General features: G+C 39.3%; 1 protein-coding gene across 9 annotated transcripts in view; it reads right to left on the bottom strand.

Moving 5' to 3' along the window:
• JAKMIP2 (janus kinase and microtubule interacting protein 2) overlaps positions 1-18,746 on the bottom strand; it is a 166,254-nt gene that overhangs the window by 16,462 nt on the left and 131,046 nt on the right. For all 9 annotated transcript variants that reach the window (XR_004284013.1, XM_032336253.1, XM_032336250.1 and 6 more), the window contains 6 exons: positions 17,089-17,187; positions 15,269-15,322; positions 14,307-14,372; positions 9,037-9,105; positions 6,768-6,845; positions 4,656-4,859 (listed from right to left, as the gene is read on the bottom strand). Coding sequence is in view for 8 of the 9 variants with exons in the window: in XM_032336253.1 (XP_032192144.1) it covers positions 4,656-4,859; positions 6,768-6,845; positions 9,037-9,105; positions 14,307-14,372; positions 15,269-15,322; positions 17,089-17,187 (570 nt within the window). In the remaining variant the exon portion in view is untranslated. The remainder of the gene's footprint in view (positions 1-4,655; positions 4,860-6,767; positions 6,846-9,036; positions 9,106-14,306; positions 14,373-15,268; positions 15,323-17,088; positions 17,188-18,746) is intronic.

Below are 18,746 nucleotides of genomic sequence, written 5' to 3'. Positions count from 1 at the left end.
CAGTATTCTATCAATAAAATCATGAGCCTGTGAGAATACTGCAGTGTCTTTTTTTCTTTTTCTTTTTCTTTTTTTTTAAAGATTTTATTTATTTATTTCAGAGAGAGACAGTGAGAGAGAGCATGATAGGCAAGAAGGTCAGAGGGATAAGCAGACCCCCCATGGAGCTGGGAGCCGGATGCGGGACTCCGGGACTGTGACCTGAGCTGCTTAATCAACTGAGCCACCCAGGCGCCCACTGCAGTGTCTCTTCAGCCATCAAATGTATGCTTGTTAGGCAACTTCCTACATAGGACAGGACTTTGCTAGATGTAATGGAGAGTCCAGATACCAGTGAGTTCTTGATTTCAAAGAAGCATCCAATCAGATGGGGAGACGAAGTTTGGAACACAGGGAAAACCAGCTCAAGTAGAAAAGATAAATGATGGCAAAACCATGTTTAACTTCATCACCAATCTCTAGTAACCAGGACACTGTTGAGTGCGAAGAAGCTGTCTCTACGTGTTGATGACATGAGTTATTTCTGTTAATGTGTGTTGCATGCTCTATTTCCTTTTCCTTCCCATCCGCTTGCCATCTAATCCAAGAAGGATCCCTGTCAGGTCCAAATCAGATCCCTTTTCTACCTATCTTTTCTGTATTGCTAATAAGTCCACCAAATCACTGTTATTGGCATCAGCACTGGTGTGACAGCTCACTGCCAGCCCTTCCTGTTTCTAATTTAGTACATCCATCTACAGCAGCTGTGTGTACCCTGAAATCATCAGGGTAGTCCCTGAGTTTAAGGGGAAGAGGAAGAGGAATAAGAATAAGGGAGATGTCGGGGCGCCTGGGTGGCTCAGTGGGTTAAAGCCTCTGCCTTCGGCTCAGGTCGTGATCCCAGGGTCCTGGGATCAAGCACTGCATTGGGCTTTCTGCTCAGCAGGGAGCCTGCTTCTTCCTCTCTCTCTGCCTGCCTCTCTGCCTACTTGTGATCTCTATCTTTCAAATAAATAAAATCTTTAGGGGCGCCTGGGTGGCTCAGTGGGTTAAAGCCTCTGCCTTCAGCTCGGGTCATGATCTCAGGGTCCTGGGATCGGGCCCCGCGTCGGGCTTTCTGCTCAGCAGGGAACCTGCTTCCCTTCCTCTCTCTCTGCCTGCCTCTCTGCCTACTTGTGATCGCTCTCTGTCAAATAAATAAATAAAAATCTTTAAAAAATAAATAAATAAACAAATAGATAAATAAAATCTTAAAAAAAAAAAAAAGAATAAGGGAGATATAAGCCCAACTCTTTTAAGGTCCAACATGATTTAGCCTTGACTTACCACTCCAACTTCACCTCATGACCACCCTCTTGGCTCTCTCTGCTCCATTTTTATGGCCTTCTCTCTGTTCCTCGAATATTCCAAATGTTCCCACAATAAAGACTTCGACTCTGTTGTCCCTATCTTCAGGGACACTTTGCCAAGATCTTTGTGTGGCTGGTCCCTGGATTTTAGACATCTTTAGAGAGGCCTGGTCTGACTAGCCAATCTAAAGTGGCGAATCCTTTACTCCCAAATTTTCTCTCCACAGCACTCACAGACACTCTCTAAATTGTCTTGGTCATTGTTTTTTGTGTTGTTGCTTTAACTCCCTTCATCTGTAGGATAGATAGATGAGAACAGTGAACTTTATGTCTTCATCCACTGTCACGTTCCTAGTCTCTGGCACAAGCAGGCCCTCAATATGGTTGTGAAAGAGTGTGTAACAGGGTACACAGGATAGGTTTTTTTTTTTTTTTTTTTTTTTAGTAGTATGCAGTCCATTATTATCAGGGAGAACATCCTAAGGGAACCAGATCCTAAACTGGGACTGGAAAAAATGAGAACATTTAGATAAATTAAGCAGACATGGAAGGGCATTTTAGGAGTGATCAGGCAAACAAAGGCTTGGAGGTGGGAGTCATGGCCCAAGTAGTACCAGGAAGAGGTCTGCATGAGTAGAGAGGGAGGTACACTCTGCAGATTATCTCAGATCAGATTTTCAGGGAAGGGGTAAGCTAGCTAATGAAGGACATGGAGAGATCTGCATAGGACCAGATTCAACTGGAAACTGGGATCATGGAGGCTTCTGAGGAAGAATGTACAATCACTAAAGGTGAAAGAATCTGCAGTGATATGCATGATGAACTAAGGAGAGGAGAGCTGGAAGTCTTCCCCACAACTGGGCCCCCAAGGCACACCGCATATGGTTTTTTATGCCCCTTGTCAAGAGACATCAATTATAGTTATTTTTCTTTGAATTAGTCTCCTGTGACTCCATCAGTAGGTCCTCAGCTTTGTAAAGGCAGGGTCCATGCAAATTCTCTATGTCTGGCATGGTGTTCAAAGTCTAGGAAGTGCATTTTTAAACATCTGACTGAACAAATGCATAGATGATGGAATCGGGTTACATCAGAGGACATCTGGCTGAAGCTGGGCCTGCTGCAGTATTGAAAGGTCCTTTATATGCCTGGGGTTAAAAGTATGGACAAAATGCAACAGCTTCAAAAACACTTCAGGAGAGGGGCACCTGGGTGGCTCAGTGGGTTAAGCCTCTGCCTTTGGCTCAGGTCATGATCTCAGGGTCCTGAGATAGAGCCCCACATCAGGCTCTCTGCTCAGCAGGGGTCCTGCTTCCCACTCTCTCCCTGCCTGCCTCTCTCCCTACTTGTGATCTCTCTCTCTCTCTCTCTGTCAAATAAATAAATAAAATATTAAAAAAAAACATTTCAGGAGAAATGCTAGATGGATGCAGTGCTATATTAACTATTAGAGATAAAGGACAAAGAAGACTCCAAGGTTTCCAGCCTGAGTGCTTCAGGAAATGGTAATTCTACTGACAAGGCAGGCAGATGGGGAAAGAAGGGAGCAGTAAGGATAAGAATGAATGTTTCATATGTGAAACATTCAAAGAGAAATGTCCAATGAATAGTTAGAAATATGCTCTCGGATTTAACTGGATCATACACTGATGTATGACAAATTCTGGCCAAGAACTTCTGGAATAATTCTCTCAAATCAAAACTACTGATTACAATGAGAGACAAAGAGTAAGAAATAATAACTAGAAAAGGCATTTTCTAGTGAACATTTGCTTGAGAGATAGAGAATTTCAATGGGAATCTGTGGGGCTTAGAAATGTAACATACCTATCCGTTCAGACTGATAACTTAAAGCAAACAAAACCATGTCTTTCAGGAGTGAATCACCTTAGCTGGTTAAAGACTCAAAAGAGATGATAAGCTTTTAATCATAAACGAACTGAGATAATAATTTGTACATCTTAAAAATAAACACTGCTGTGGCTCCACGGCAAAACTGATTTGTTGAAATTAATTAAATGCTATTGTAGCCTAAGAAATTTATGCAGAGGACATTTTCATTCCCCAACGAATGATGCCAGGAAGTCTATTATTAAAGGATTTGAACACTCTTTCCAGGGTCAAAAAAATCAAAAAAGTTTACGATGGAATCTGAAGGGCCAATGAAACAATTGTGCATGCGCTGACCATCTCCAGGACAAATGGCTGCCGAGTTCCCCTGTTACCTTGGATAGTCTGTCTGACTATAAAGAGTCACAGAACCCCTGGCTACATAGTAGGTATGCTAAGTGTCCTGTTCCCTGTAAACTGTTCCTACTGGTGCCATAAAATAACCTGCTCTTTGCCCACTCACCTTGAACTCTGAAGACCACACAATTCTTACTTCTTCCAGAGTCCGTCTGGATTTTGTACCAGTTCCTTGTCTCAGCTTCTGTGTACCAAACACGACAGCCCGCCACTGTCAATTTTGAGATTCTTTTGCAATCTGCTTTTTGACCAGGGCCCTAGTCCTCATCTGTCAAGCTAAGACATGAACTGAGAGTTGGAATTAAGAATTTTGGCTATAAATTGAGTGTTCTTGAGCCTTGCTGATCTCGATGAGTCCCATAAATCAGAGATAAATCAGGTTGTGTATGACAGTGTAGTGCAGTGGTCAGATGCATAGGTTTTGAGTCATGCCCACCTGAAGGGTCATGCTGGCTCTGGAGCTTGCTATCTGGGTCATCTTGGGCAAAATTAAGCTCTTTTATCATCACTATCATTATCTCTTCAATTGGGATCATAAGAATACTTACCTTAGTGGGCTACTATGAAGATTAAATATAAGGATGCAAGTTTAGTTCCTGACATGGCAAAAGCCAGTAAGTAAGCAGCAGCTTCCAGACATTGTTGGTGTTGCTGTTTGTTCTGGGAATAAAGGAAAGGCCCTTGTTCTCTTTTACCCTATTCAGATAATTGGATCAGGCTAGGGTCTGGACTGGGATGAGTAACAGGACAGTGGCATTAGTTCTGTCCTGAGGAGACTCTTGTTTCCCTGCATAAGGGAGCTAATCAGGCTCCAGGATACTGAAAGGGTATTTCATGACAAAATAGTTCCCAAAATAGCAGCAGTATGCAATGCTTCCAAAATGCCAATTTCCTTGAGACTGAATCTTTACAAAACTATCTTCCTCTCTCTGAGCCTAGGTGGAAAACAATAGTTATTTGCCTCTCTGAAAATAGTTTATAGCTCCTGGACTTCTCCACACCCATACTCAGTACCATGTGCTTAGTACTAAGTCCCATTTGCTTAGTACCAACCCTACACAGATGCAGTCACTCAGTCCTCACCTGATGGGCTTGCTGTAAGAGCTCCATTCTCTCCTGAAGAATCTGACAGTCATACTCTCTGCTCTTCCTCAGCATCTGCCGCCGTAACTTTTCTACTGCTGTCCTCAGCTCCTCTTGCTGTTTTTCACTTAACAATTCACCAAACTTGATAACAGTTTCTTGCTGCAGAGCATTGTACAAAGTAGCTTCTAGCTCCTGGATTCTCTGGCAAACAGAATTAGAAAAGTCTAACTTTGGAACTTAACATTGATGTGTGTCAGGTGAACGGAGACGCTTGTGTGTATGGTGGTGGGGGAGTCACACATTGCCGTAGTCATACAGGATCATAGCAATATGATAAACTTCAGAGCTTGTCCAGCCTGACTACCATTTTGCTAATTCCCTTTGTAGGGTTCCCCCAAAGCCATTTAGTTAACAATACGTGAACTTCTCTGATGGGGAATTTTTTCTTTTTCCTGGGATCCTGTCCATTTCATTTAGAGGAAGTTCTTACTATACTAAGAGAATTGTCTATCCTTTTGTTCCCAAATGTAGCTGAGAATAAGTTTGTTCCCTTTCATTTGACAGTCCTTCAGATATTTAGACATCTATCATGGTGGCTGTACTTTTAGAAATAAGCATTGAAAAGTGGCCCAAGTTGGAATACTTGAAACTGGAGATACATTTCATGCATAAAAGGCCACCTCTCTACCACACAACACATCTATGAACTTGAAGATGGCTGTACAGTCTCCACATCTTAAAATACAAATTGAGAGATATGATCTAAAAATGGCCTAGAGTCTTCAAAATTGGTCTTTTTTTTTTAATACTCTGAGATTTACAGCTGCTTTAGCTATGAAATGCCTCCTTGAGTATTCTCTGTTTTAGGTGAAGTGTTTATTGCTCCTTATATCCTAGTTATTTTTTTTTAACATGCCTCAGATATAGGAGCACAGACCTACAGTCTTACCCTGTGACTTTGACAGAGGTGGATGGTCATGCCTCGGTAAGGGGTGTTTTCCTAGCTCTTGTGCTGGACTAAGCAGATCTCATCTTTTTAACATTAAATGTGGTTGTCTGAATGAGTACTCAGTCACGGGACACACAAACACACAACGGAACCCTATCATGTAAAGGTGGAGGAGGCATGGATAAAAGGGTCGGAAGTGAGGGGGAAAGTGCTTCCTTCTTCATTCTCCAGGGATCAACTTTCATTTTCTCCTTTCCCCATCAAGTGGTGCTCAGAATCTCTTACTCATTTTGGAAGGGAAGACTAATTCATCTTTGTTACAAGCAGGGGCTAAGTGTTTCACTCTTATCCCCAAAGTGACTCAGGCTGCTTCCAGGAAAGCATTATAAAAACCTCTACTAGCAACTCCTTGAAATGTTCCTCTTTTAAGTTTGGTCTTTTTCTCCTGAGTCATAACCGTGAATTAATGGTGGGGTGGGGGCTTAGAAGACACACAAGCTGTAGTTCAATATTAGCAATTATGGATTACAAATTTGGTACGGGGAATGAAGCAAATGTGCTCCTCAGTCAGCACAACGTTCAGTAGGAGAGAGAAAGGCCCAGCCCATTCACCAAAGAGCCTTCCATACTGTGGCTGGATTATGGTAGTGAAGGCCACACCAGTATTACCCGCTTGCTTTGTCAGGCAAAGTTCTTTCACTCTCCAAGCCTTTATTCTCTCCTATGTAATATAGGAATAATCAGATTACCAATACTTCACAGACTTGTTGGGAGAAACATGTAAAGTGAAAATGTATATAGCAGACATTAAAAGCTCTATCATTCTATCACTACATTAGGCTCCCAAACAACTGGATTTAATAAAATTTCTCTTTAATCCACAGTACCACCCAATCTGTCCTTCATTAAAGCATTTTATAATAACATACACTTAATTTTTTCTAATGAAGCATAATTAAATACTTATTGAGTTTTGTAAGAGTATTATAATAGGAAAGAGATAGGGAAGTATTTGTTCTAAAACCGGAACTGGAAGCCACTGAATGAATGAGCTTCACGTCACGGTCTATCCACTTGGCGTGACAAGTGAACCAGGATGCTTTACTCCACAGTAGAGAACTGTGAACACTCCGGGTGTCTTTAGTGCTTGCTGCACCTACCATATATGCTTGGTCGAGAGCTTGTTTTCTGTAGTCTAGTTCTTCCTCTAGGTAGCCTTTTATTTTGCAGAACTGTTCCTATAAAAAGGGGGCCATAATGAAAAATAGAAAGAGTCAATTGAGTTTACTAGGAAGTGATAAATTGTGCTGATTAATTTTTCTCAAATTTCAACATAAGACAAGTCATTAGCATTTGCAGGGTCAAAGATATTGTCTGTTAGGGAAATGGGAAATAGTTCAGTTTTCATAGCCTCACACAGGGAATGTGAAAATCAGTGAAAAGAAGTATGAAAGACAGAATGACCAATTCACATGGAATGTTTAAAGGATTTTTATGCCAGTCCAAGAGAGTACATGGTTAAGGACAGATCTGATTTTCACAAGGTAAGTTAGTTACTAGTAAGTATATCTGTGCCAATATACTGGCAGGGTCTAATTTTGTAAGAATGTTCAGGAATGTAATATGCACAGTGGCATAATAAAACATAATAAAAATTATTCAAAATTATTTGTGTACAATTAGCAAACACAAAGATTGATAATGATTTAGAGAATAAGAGAGAGCTCTGCTCCTGCCACAAAATCCGGACGAGCTGGGACTTCAACCTAAAGTTCTCCTGCTTGTCCTCAGTTTCCACATGCATGTTCTCACATTGCTAGCATCTTGCCATTAGCATTTAAAAATAAATCTTTGTGTATGACGTAGCCACAAAGTACAGTCAGTTCTTTCTTTGTGTGCTTAACTGAAGGAACAAGGACATCTTCCAACACTGGAGGAAAACTTGACTGAATCCACTTTGGAGAGACTGTCTGCATGCGGCAGTTGTGCTGATGACTTTTCTGATTACCTCTGAGCTCCAGAGCCTAGAACAGTGCCCAGTACAGGCTGACTGGGTAATTAATAATTTGTATATCTGAAGAGTTTTCAAGGTTTTTGGGTTGTTGTTGTTTTTGTTTTTTTTAAGGATTTACAGTTCTTGTCATATGCTTTGACTTTAGAGTCTAACCTTTTGGCAAAATAGAAAGTTCATGTAAAAGACAGCAAAAGATGTGTAAGTTGTCACATACTATATAAATACAAGTCGTCCTTATTATAGGATTCCCTAATCTGATAGGAATCACTCCCTGGTTTTTAGTGTAATAACACTAATGACAGTACAGTTATAAAATTCTAATGTATTCCTGTAAGTTATAATCAATAATTCTTGTGCTTCGGAACTTAAAAAAATTTTAATTGTAGTAAAAGACACACCACATAAATTTTATGCTCTTAACCATTTTTAAGTGTACAGTTCAGTAGTGTTAAGGATATTTACATGGTTAAGGAGCTAATCTCCAAAATGCTTTTCATTTTGCAAAACTGAAACTATACCCATTAAACAATAATAACACCCCAAGTTCTCTTCCTGTTAGCCTGACAGCCATTGTTCCTACTTTCTAGGAGTTTGACTACTCTGAATACTGACGTAAGTAGAATCATCCAGTGTTTGTCTTTTTGTGACTGGCTTATTTCACTTAGTATTATGCCCCTGAGGTTCATCCATGTTATATCATACAATTTCCTTCCTTTTTAAAGCTTGAATAATATTCACTGTATATATAGACCACATTTTGCTATCCATTCATCTGCTGATAGACACTTAGGCTGCTTCCATGTTTAAGCTATTGTGAATAATGCTGCTTTGAACATGGCTGTACTTTTTGAAACTCTATCTTCAATAAATTTGGGCATATACCCAAACATGGAATTGCTGGATTGGATGGTAATTCTATTTTGAATTTTTTCAGCAACGACCATAGTATTTTCCTTAGTAGCGACACACCATTTCACATTCCTACCACCAATGCACAGGTTCCAATTTTTCCACAAGCCCACCAACATTTATCTTGTTTTTTGATAGTGGCCATCCTAATGGGCATGAGATGGTTTGGAGATTTTAAAAATCAGAGTTACACCCATCATTTCTGTAATTTTAACTATGACTCTATATGGTGGAAAAATTATTTAGCCTAAGGGAAAAAACCACTTAATTGAAATTTTCTTCAGTATTAGTTTATAGAAATATTTTAAAAATACAATGTATTTTTGAAGAATATAACTTGAAATTATGGGATACTTCCAGGAATTCTGTTCCATAGTTTGTACACAAAATACTGGAAAGCTGCAAACTTGCTTTTCAGTGCCAGATAAAATGGGTAGAAAATAGTTGTTTTCCACTTGCCTTGTCAATTTTTCTTTGTTTTTCTGATACCTCATCTTTGTACTCACCATGTCACTTTCCAATTCCATCATTTTCTGGTGTAGGGCAGCCTCTGCTCCTTCAATTTGCTGGATCCACTAAGGAGTAAACAAGACAGAAAAGTCTGAAACGATTGCCTGATATGGTGTATATCGTGCAGTCTACTGAGTTGCTTTGTCTATTCTTATATCTCAGAAGCAGAGGAGAACTGAAGTGAAAACTTGGTGCATTTTATGTCTTAGGTCAGGAAATATAGTCATACATCCATTCATTTGTTCATTTGTTCAACAAATGCATTCATGGATGTCTACTATGTGTCAGGGACTGCATTACATACTAAGGTTTTGATGGTGAATAAGATCAACATGATTTTTTTTTTTTTTTTTTTGGCCTTCCTTAGAGAATACCATAGGACGCTTTCTAGGAAGTGACAACTGCAACAGAGTCCGATGAATCTAAGTAAGAGATGATTAGGCAAAAATGACAGAATGGTTTCAAGCAGAAGAGATATCCAGTTCTCCATGGTTGGGGGAAAGATGATAAAAGAAAGAAGGTCCAGGTGAGATTGGAGAAATAGCAGTTTTTCAGTGTATGAAGCTGCCAACAGCTAAGTGTTGAAGAATCATTTTTGTTGAGTAGAGACATTTTAAATCACATAAAAAAAAAAAAAACCACCTTTCATAATACTTAGAATATATCATCCTGGTAAATGGCACTGATGTTAACACTGATTAGCACCCTGAGTAAAATTAGATCTTGAATAACATGGCATGAGCTTACCAAATATTTGGTTTAATAGAACAAATTATTATAATGGGTCTCTCCTAAGTTAAATGTCAGCTTATCCCTCAGGGAGGCAGCTGGGCATTATAATCGTGGGGGTTCTAAAGGCACACTACCTTGGGTCTAATCCCAATTCAAGTTTTTCATGGATGTACAGCCTTGAAAGGTTGTCTGATTTCTCTAAGCCTCAACTTTCTTTCCTAAAAAATAGGCTAATAATTTAAGGATTAAAGGATACAATTAATGTAAGGCACTATTCACAGTGTATTGAATATACTGGGTACCCAATAAATTCTAGTTTGGGGTTACAATGTGTTTTTGTACTTCTAAGTTGTTAAAAACTTGTCTTACTATTAGAAATTTCTTTTTTAGTTTATCTATGATAAATCATGTGGTACACTGACCATTTTTTCTATATACCAAGGCCTTGATATTCACAAAGTGACACCTATCTGACAGCCTAGGCAAAAGAAGAAATGCCCAGGGAGACTGGAGGGGATACAATCTGAGTTCTTGTATATGCACGTGGCTTCCCCCTGAAGCAAATTTCCATCAAAAGTCATGGGTAAATAGCCTCCTAATGCAACTATATACCATCAAGCTTTATCAAAATGCTTCTTTTCACTTGCTGCCCATTTATCATTGTGAAACAAATTCTCTTGTAAACAGTGTTTTTTTTTTTTTTTTAAAGATTTTATTTTTATTTGACAGACAGAAATCACAAGTAGGCAGAGAGGCAGGCAGAGAGAGAGAGGGGGAAGCAGGCTCCCTGCAGAGCAGAGAGCCCGATGCGGGGCTCGATCCCAAGTCCCTGAGATCATGACCTGAGCCGAAGGCAGAGGCTTTATCCCACTGAGCCACCCAGGCACCCCGTAAACAGTGTTTTTAAGAGTATAGTAAATTGAAGCAGTTCGGTCATGGGCTTTAGATACACATTTGTGTTTTGACTCGAAGCCCTTATTACTTGTGATGCAAGAGAAGTTCCTGAAGCCCACATCTCAATGTCCTCATGTGGAGAATGCAAACAGTGGATGAATATAGGACAGCTGTAAACAATAATGAGATCTGTGCAGTACCTGGCCCATAACATATTCTCACTATGGTCTCTGTTCTTACTTTTTTTTTCTTTTTCTTTTAAGATTTTATTTATTTATTTGACAGGGAGAGAGACAGGGAGAGCACAAGCATGGGGAGCAAGAGAGGGAGAAGCAGGCTCCCCGATGAACAGCGACCTTGACTCCGGGCTTGATGCCAAGACCCTGGGATCATTACCTGAGCTGAAGGCAGCTGCTTAACTGACTGAGCCACCCAGGTGCCCCTCTTGCTATTTTTTTCTGAGAGAGAGAGAGTGAGCGAGCACAGGCAGGGGGAGGGACAGAGTGGGAGGGAGAGAGAGAATTTCAAGCCAACTCCCTGCTGAGTGTGGTTCCTGACATAGGGCTCGATCCCCTGACCCTGAAACTATGACCTGAGCCAAAATCAAGCATCATACACTCAATCAGTAGAGCCACCCAGGCGTCGCTGTTCTTACTATTTTTAATATAAAGTCACAAGATGATTTATTTGGTGGACATTTGTCTAGGTTCAATCTCTGATTATATTATATATCTGACATTATATATATAATATATATATAATCTCTGATTATAATCCTAGGCAGCCAAATGCTATTCAAAGTTGTAGTATCAGAAACTTCAAGATTCACATTTAGAACTTCTGGGAGGGGCGCCTGGGTGGCTCAGTGGGTTAAAGCCTCTGCCTTCAGCTCAGGTCACGATCCCAGAGTCCTGGGATCGAGCCCCACATTGGGCTCTCTGCTCAGCAGGGAGCCTGCTTCCTCCTCTCTGACTGTCTCTCTGCCTACTTGTGATCTCTGTATGTCAAATAAGTAAATAAAATCTTAAAAAAAAAAAAAAAAAAGAACTCCTGGGAGATAGAAATATTCATTTGTAATTCCCAAAGGTAGAAGATGACTTTGAAACTTGTGAATTGTGAAGACCTGCACAGAAGGTAACTGCCCAGACTATAGGAGTACTAGTTCTTCCAATTAATCTTCAGTGCTAAGCACACTGTCATCCCTCCGTACATGTTCAACTGAACCCCTCATACCTGTCTTGCAAAGGAGGTGAGTGGAGGCACGAACCAATTCACCAAAGCTCTAAAAGAGCAGGTCCTATGGGCTCCACATAGGGCACCTCTTGCTTTCAATAAGATGCTTAAAGGGAATTTGGGTGCAGCGGTTAAGAAGATCATGGACTCTGCAAACAGACTGCTTGAGTATGAATCCTGATTCCATCATTTTCTAGCTGCGTGATTGGGGCAGTTACCTACCTACCTTCTCTGTGCTTTGGATTCCTTTCATATGAAATTCCTCACATAGAACAGTCATAACAAGACTTTGGCAATTAGAACACTGCCAACTGCAAAAGAAGCCCTATGCAAGTGTTAATTATGGTCAAGTTCAAATTGCACCACCCATCACACAGGGCAGGGAATGGAAGATTTCTTCCAATAATTTAAGTAAATGTGAGGCACAGAGACCCATTTCCCTTTTCTTTTTCCTATTTATATTTTCTTTTCCATTTATCTCTCATTTCCTTCATGTCCGAATCATTGCCTTTTACAGAAAGGCAAATTTTCTTGGTATTCCTAAACTAAGCTGACTTTTCTTGCAATAAAGGATTATAGTCCTTTAGGAGTCCAACTGAATGAGACACTCTGGCTTTCGCTGCCAAGTAAACGTAGCAGACCTGGGAATACAGACTTGTGTTTTCTTCATCCAACTGGATGTCACTGGAACACTGTCCTGTGGACATTCATAGTCACTTGTTCACTCCTTCAGTAAACATTTGTTGACCACCTCTTAGATGTGCTCGACTGTTGTGAAAAGCTAGGCAAACAAATATGGATATCATATTTGCTCTCATGGAGCTTAAAGTCTAGCAGTAGGTGGTTGGGGGGCATATAACAACAGCAAAAAATGAGCAGCCACATTATAGTGGTTAAAAGTCATAGTAGCAGATGCATAGTTCACTGTGGAAACAGAGAAAAAAGCCCCTGACTGGACTTGGGTGAATAAGAAGGCTTCCCTACGTTGGGGATGTCTAATGGTTCAGATTTAGTCAGACCAAGGTAGGAAAGGAAGACGGGAATATCTTCTAAGCAAAGAGAACAGTGTAAAGGGCCAAGGGATGAAAACAGTGATAGAGATGGAGAGAGACAGAGAGAGAAGATTGGGGTCCCAGAAGGATTTGTATATGGCTGGACCTTAGCAATGAACCAAAGAAACAAGTGGAATCCTGGAGAAGCAGCTAAGGGCCAGATCCTCGAGGTCCTCATGGCAAGTTCTGGATTCTAGACCTTAAGTTAGAGATAATGTGGTGTGATTAATTTTTTGTGGAGAGGTAAAGTGATAGGTCTGTAATTAAATCATAAAGGAAGTAAGTTTTTTACAAATCAAATTCCAGATATCATTTCACAGGTAAATACCTCAGTATATATCCCTAACAGATAAGGCCTTTAAAAAAAAAATCCTTAATTCAAAGACCATTTTTATACCTTGCAAAATAAACATGAACTCCTTTTGTTATCTCATTCCTGGTCCTATTAAAATCTCCCCAGCTGTCAGCAAAATGTTCTTTTCTCCGTACTTAGTGTCCTTGAATCAGGATCCAAAAAAGGATCACTTCAATATTTCTTAAGTCACTTTTTATTTTATAGCAGTCCTTGCTTCTCCCTACATTTTTTCCCCTTTATGTCATGGTATGTCAATAGGTCATTTCACCTGGAGGATTCCCTCACTTGACTAGAGAAGACAGATCAGCAAGTTTATGGTTTCATTTAACTTATAACAAACTCTACGCATTTAGGAATTAAGAAAGCATCTCAAGAAATTTATACAGTTGTCACTGTATCCAACCAGGTACACAAGCCTCTCAGGTATGTGCTCATTCTTGCTGCATCCCGAACACAGCTGTCATCAAGCTTCTCCACTTAGCTCTTTGTCTTTCTTCCTACCATTTACCAGGTTTCGACACAAGGGGGCCAGAGCACACTCAGTGTTGCTCTTCTGCCAGTCCCCAGGTTGGGCTTTCTGAATGAGACTGCAGTGAGCCAACACTGAATTACAGAATCAGTTGGGGACAATTGGTCTGTACGCAGCCAGGGAAGAGCTCATAACAAGAGCCAGGCACCATTTTACCATCTCTTGACAAAACTCTTCCTTACTGCTGTCCCAGTTTGGGAGGGATTGTTTGGATAAGGTAATGCAGAAAGTTTTCCATTTTTTAAGTGACTACAAAGCAAGAATTATCCACCCACCCCAGATCAGTGTGTAGAATTTTTTTGTGTGTGTTTCCATTCTATTGGGGTTGTATCACCCTGAAAAAAAAAGGATACTTATTAGGTATTCAGTAACACAAAGTCATGTGCAAAGAGACCATCCTTCAACCCTACCCTGCTCTTTAGGTGTGAAGTCAGACATTGAGATGATTTGAATGTTAGTTTGATGTATTACCTTTTCTGCCAGGGACAGCACAGTGCTGGCCTGAATTATGGCCACTTGTTCTTCATTTCTTAAGTTCTGCAAAAGAGCGAGAGAAATAAAGAAAAGAGGCTGAGGATAGTTAACGATAATTTGCACTATCCGAACATACTGCCCTCTGCCTGCCATAGATACTACCACATATGCATGTATGGAACATAACATTCTACTTAGTAACAATTCTCAACAAAAAGTTCATTCAAAACATGTAAAAGGACATTAAATGTGATTTCTTTTATATCTCTAATACCGATTTGATTTTGTGTTTGATTTTGTGTTTCTCTGCGTGCATACTTAGCTAATAGGTTATGAGAAAAGCAGAAACCAAAATGAAATAAATAACAAGTAATCTTTTCATAGTGGTTTGATGTGATTTAATGGATTCTGTTCTCTCCTTTGATGATTTTTCAAGGTAAAAAATGGGTAACTCCTTCAACCTATATGCATCATTCCTATAATATCTCAATGAATGGTCCTCCCACTGAATTAATATGCCTTGACCCTGCCTGGAAGGTGTTTTTAGAAAGAAAAGAGATTATAGTTTCCTGGTCCATTTTTATGGGGCTGCCACCAACCCTACTATTTAGCAGCATTTGCAACTGCATGACTGATTAATTTCATGCTAGATGGCTCTAGGCAACAGTGAGAAGGTAATTAGCTTTAATCACTGCAGATGTGGTCGGCATTCAAATGTGAAACCAGCTCATGAAAAGCACTTCACCAGTTCTCATTTCTGCCACTGCCTTCCGGACAGCATTACAACCCCTCAACCCACTTGTTTGATAAAATGATTGATTCTCTTCAAAGAGCTACAGCCTTAAGTGAACATGGCTTCTCACTTGCTATTATTTTACACATGATGCCCTGGCAAGTATTTCTTGCTTCTCTTTGGGCAAATTCATATATTTACTGCCCTTAACCAATTCATTACTTACCCCATTATCACCCAGGATATCAAGCTGCTTTATGAGATCAGGGATGTTCACATCCTGCAATATCAAGGAATACATTCAAATCAAAGACATAAATGTGACTTACTATTTTATCGCTGCTTGACCTGTAACAATGAGAAGACATTTTAAGAACCATACTTCCTTGGGTTGTTTTCAATCAGGCACACATGGTTTTATGTTTTCACTCTGCTTCTTCCAAGCTGTGTGAACCTGGCAAATAACTTAACAGTTCATTCTCAATTTCATCAGTTCCAAAATACCTCCTTCATAGGCTGATTTTGAGGATAAAGAGATGGTATGTGAAAGAGTCTAGGATACAGTACAAACTTGGCATTCTTTTATTAAATTTTTTTCTTATTAATTGCCAATTTTTTTGAACTATGATAAATTGTAGGTAGAGAGAAAAGTAACAGGTAACAAATAAAATCAACTAATTTCATTCTAATTAATGGAATTCTGACCTGGTTGAGATTTTGACTGCCACGTAGAAAACTACAGCACATTTCATTTTTTAGCATTAATTTCATGCTATGGAAAAGTAGCTCATTTTATCTATATTTCTTGAGTCAGTTTGAAGCAGCTGAACTCTTTGAAAAAGTTCCCCTGCATATAAATTTCATCCACTGGAATAGGTTGTTTGAGATTTATCTAAGAAAAGTATCTCAGGAAAAGGCAAAGTAAAGTCCTTTTCATTTAATTAGAGCTGAATTAAAAAAAAAAAAGCCAACAAACTCCTCTGTTTTACAAATTTGGGGGCAGTTGAGGAAGGACAGAAGTTTAAACACCATGAAAGGGGTTTAGGACGGAAAACAAGGAAACGCAATTTTACTGCCTAATTTTCCTCCCACTTTTTATTTCATTAGTACGCCTCTCTTCTCTTACTCACAACCAGATAGCAGTCCATCCAACCCTTACCACCAGGAATGGTGAGCTCTACCTCAGTTTCACAGGTAAAGAGAAGGCAACAAAAGCAGGTATTATTTGACAGCTCAAGTGGGAGCAGGAAGGGCCATGCACAAGGTCAAGGAGAGACCAGGAACAGCAGGAGGCTTCCCAGCTTTCCCTCTGGGATTGATATCCACCACGTGATTTCATTACATTGAAGGACAATATATTTTCCAGGAGATGGAGCCACCTCCATTCAACCTTAATGTTTAAAATGGATCCCAATATCCTTAAAGACAGAAGTACATTTTATCTAAATGAACAACATGTTATAAATCATAAGTCCTTCTAAAAGAAAAATCTTCCCTAAATTAAATGTAATCGAAAGAGATGGTGGACTAGATAATCTTTAAGGTCTCTTCAAACATCAAAATTCCAAGCTTATGAATCCCATAGTACTTAGAACAGTGTAACAATGGGACTCGACAAATACTTTATCTGGTATACTTGAAATCTGTTTATCAAAGTACTGGGTTTATTTAATATTTCCCCTAGATAACTAAGGGTAATTATTTTAATATTTTGAATCTGTATCTTCTTTACCCTGCTCTGTTCCTGTGTTCTCTGCTATCCCTGTTCATACATCTGTCACACATCTTTTCTTAATAATTTTTTTAAAAAAATTTATTTTAAGTAGGCTCCAATGCCCAACATGGTACTCAAACTCACAACCCTGAGTTCAAGGGTTTACTAACTGAGCCAGCCTGACACCTAGATGCAACTCTTTTCAGTTGCTACATAGTTGGTATCAAAATAACACCCAGTGACTAAAAAACAAAAGTGATGAACAGCCTTCCCCTTTCCAATTCCCAGTTTTTCTACTTTTTACAAACATAAAAAATTGAGTATCTGCCTACCTTGACACCTTCTTTCATACAGTAGATCTGTAGAGCACTTACACCATCAGAGAATGGGTGAATTTGTAGGTTAAATGGAGGGGATCGTCTCTCTCTTTCCTTGAAATACAGTGAAGAATATATGGGAATTAAAAAAAAAAAAAAGAAACAACTGATCAAATATTAAATCAGTTGTGTGTGTTCTCTCTTTAATGCTATTGCAGTAGTTTATCAATGTCATGTGGCAAAAAAAAATCAAACTCAAGATGTTCATGCTTTAATTTAATGGAAAAGAACTGACTGATCAACTAAGAGGTATGGTAGAAGAATTTATAGATGCTGTCGTTTAGTCTTGCACATTTTTTGATCAGAGAAATGTCAGAAGTGAAGTTCCCATTTAAACTATATGAATATTTAGAGCTTTCAGGTGTCACAGAGAACGGTCTTTTGACCCACGAAGTTTTATGGCTGCTAAAGGCCTTTTTGCATATTCAATCCACTCGAGCTGAAGATATGTGAGCTACTGAACAGGACTGAACAGTTCATTTTCCTCACTGAGGAAAATGAACTTCTAACTCTATCCAGATCTAATTTGAAAACAAAACAAAACAAAACAAAAAAACAACCCCCCCCAAAAACCCTCAAAAAGAAACTCCGGGCAAAATAAGAGAGCCATCCAATGGGAAATTTTCTTATCTTTATGTATCCACATACATTCAATGAGATTCTAAGCCAGTTTGTTTTTGTTTTTGTTTTTGTTTTTTTTAAATTTTAAGTAATTTCTACCTGTAATGTGGGGATAGAACTCATGACCCCCCAGTCAAAAGTTGCACACTTTTCTGACTGAGCCAGCTAGGTGCCTCAAAGAAGTCAGGCTTTTTCTTTTTTCTTTTTTTTTTTTTTAGAGAGGGAAAGCAGGGGGCAGAAAGAGAGATCTTAAGCAGGCTCCACTCCCACTGTGGAGTCCAACATGGGGTTTCATGTCAACCCTGAGATCATGACCCGAGCCAAAATTAAGATTAACTGCCTAAGTCACCCAGGTGCCCGTTTTTTTGTTTTGTTTTGTTTTTAAGCAATCTCTACACCCAGCATGGGGCTTGGACTCATGACCCCAAGATCAAGAGTCACATAGTCTACTGACTGAGCCAGCCAGGTGCCCTCCAGGCCAGATTCTTTGTGATACAATAAAAATCTGATTTGATTGTTATGTTTTACTAAAAAAAAAAAAAAAAGACTGAAATTTGGTCAGGTTAACCAAGGTATTTCCTAAAATAAGTTACCTTGCTTCTTGGCCTTTTGCATAAATGTGTTATAGATTTAAAAAGTTTACTCACGAATTCAAGTGTGTAACAAAATATTTTTGTATTTAACACAATTGGAAATATAATTCTTGAGGTAACATTTTTATGAGTCACAATTCAATGAAGGATGGAAATGATTACTTTAAAAGCTATGAAATATCAACGAAGTTTGAAATCTATTATGTAAATTATTTAAAAATTATTCACTCTTGTTCTTGAAGGCAATGTGTCGAAAAGTATAGTATCTGAGCAGACAATTCTAACTTGCATCAGGTCTTGGGCAAGTTGTTCAATCTCAATTGCCTCATCTATAAAATCTCGATTACGGGTGTGAGGTAGAATGACAGTAGGCATCTGAAATGCTTAATTTAGCATCTC

The sequence above is a fragment of the Mustela erminea genome, chromosome 3 (genome assembly GCF_009829155.1).
Source record: "Mustela erminea isolate mMusErm1 chromosome 3, mMusErm1.Pri, whole genome shotgun sequence".
Lineage (NCBI taxonomy): Eukaryota > Metazoa > Chordata > Mammalia > Carnivora > Mustelidae > Mustela > Mustela erminea.
The sequence above is the reverse complement of the archived record's forward strand: the minus strand, read 5'-3'. Positions and strand labels throughout refer to the sequence as shown.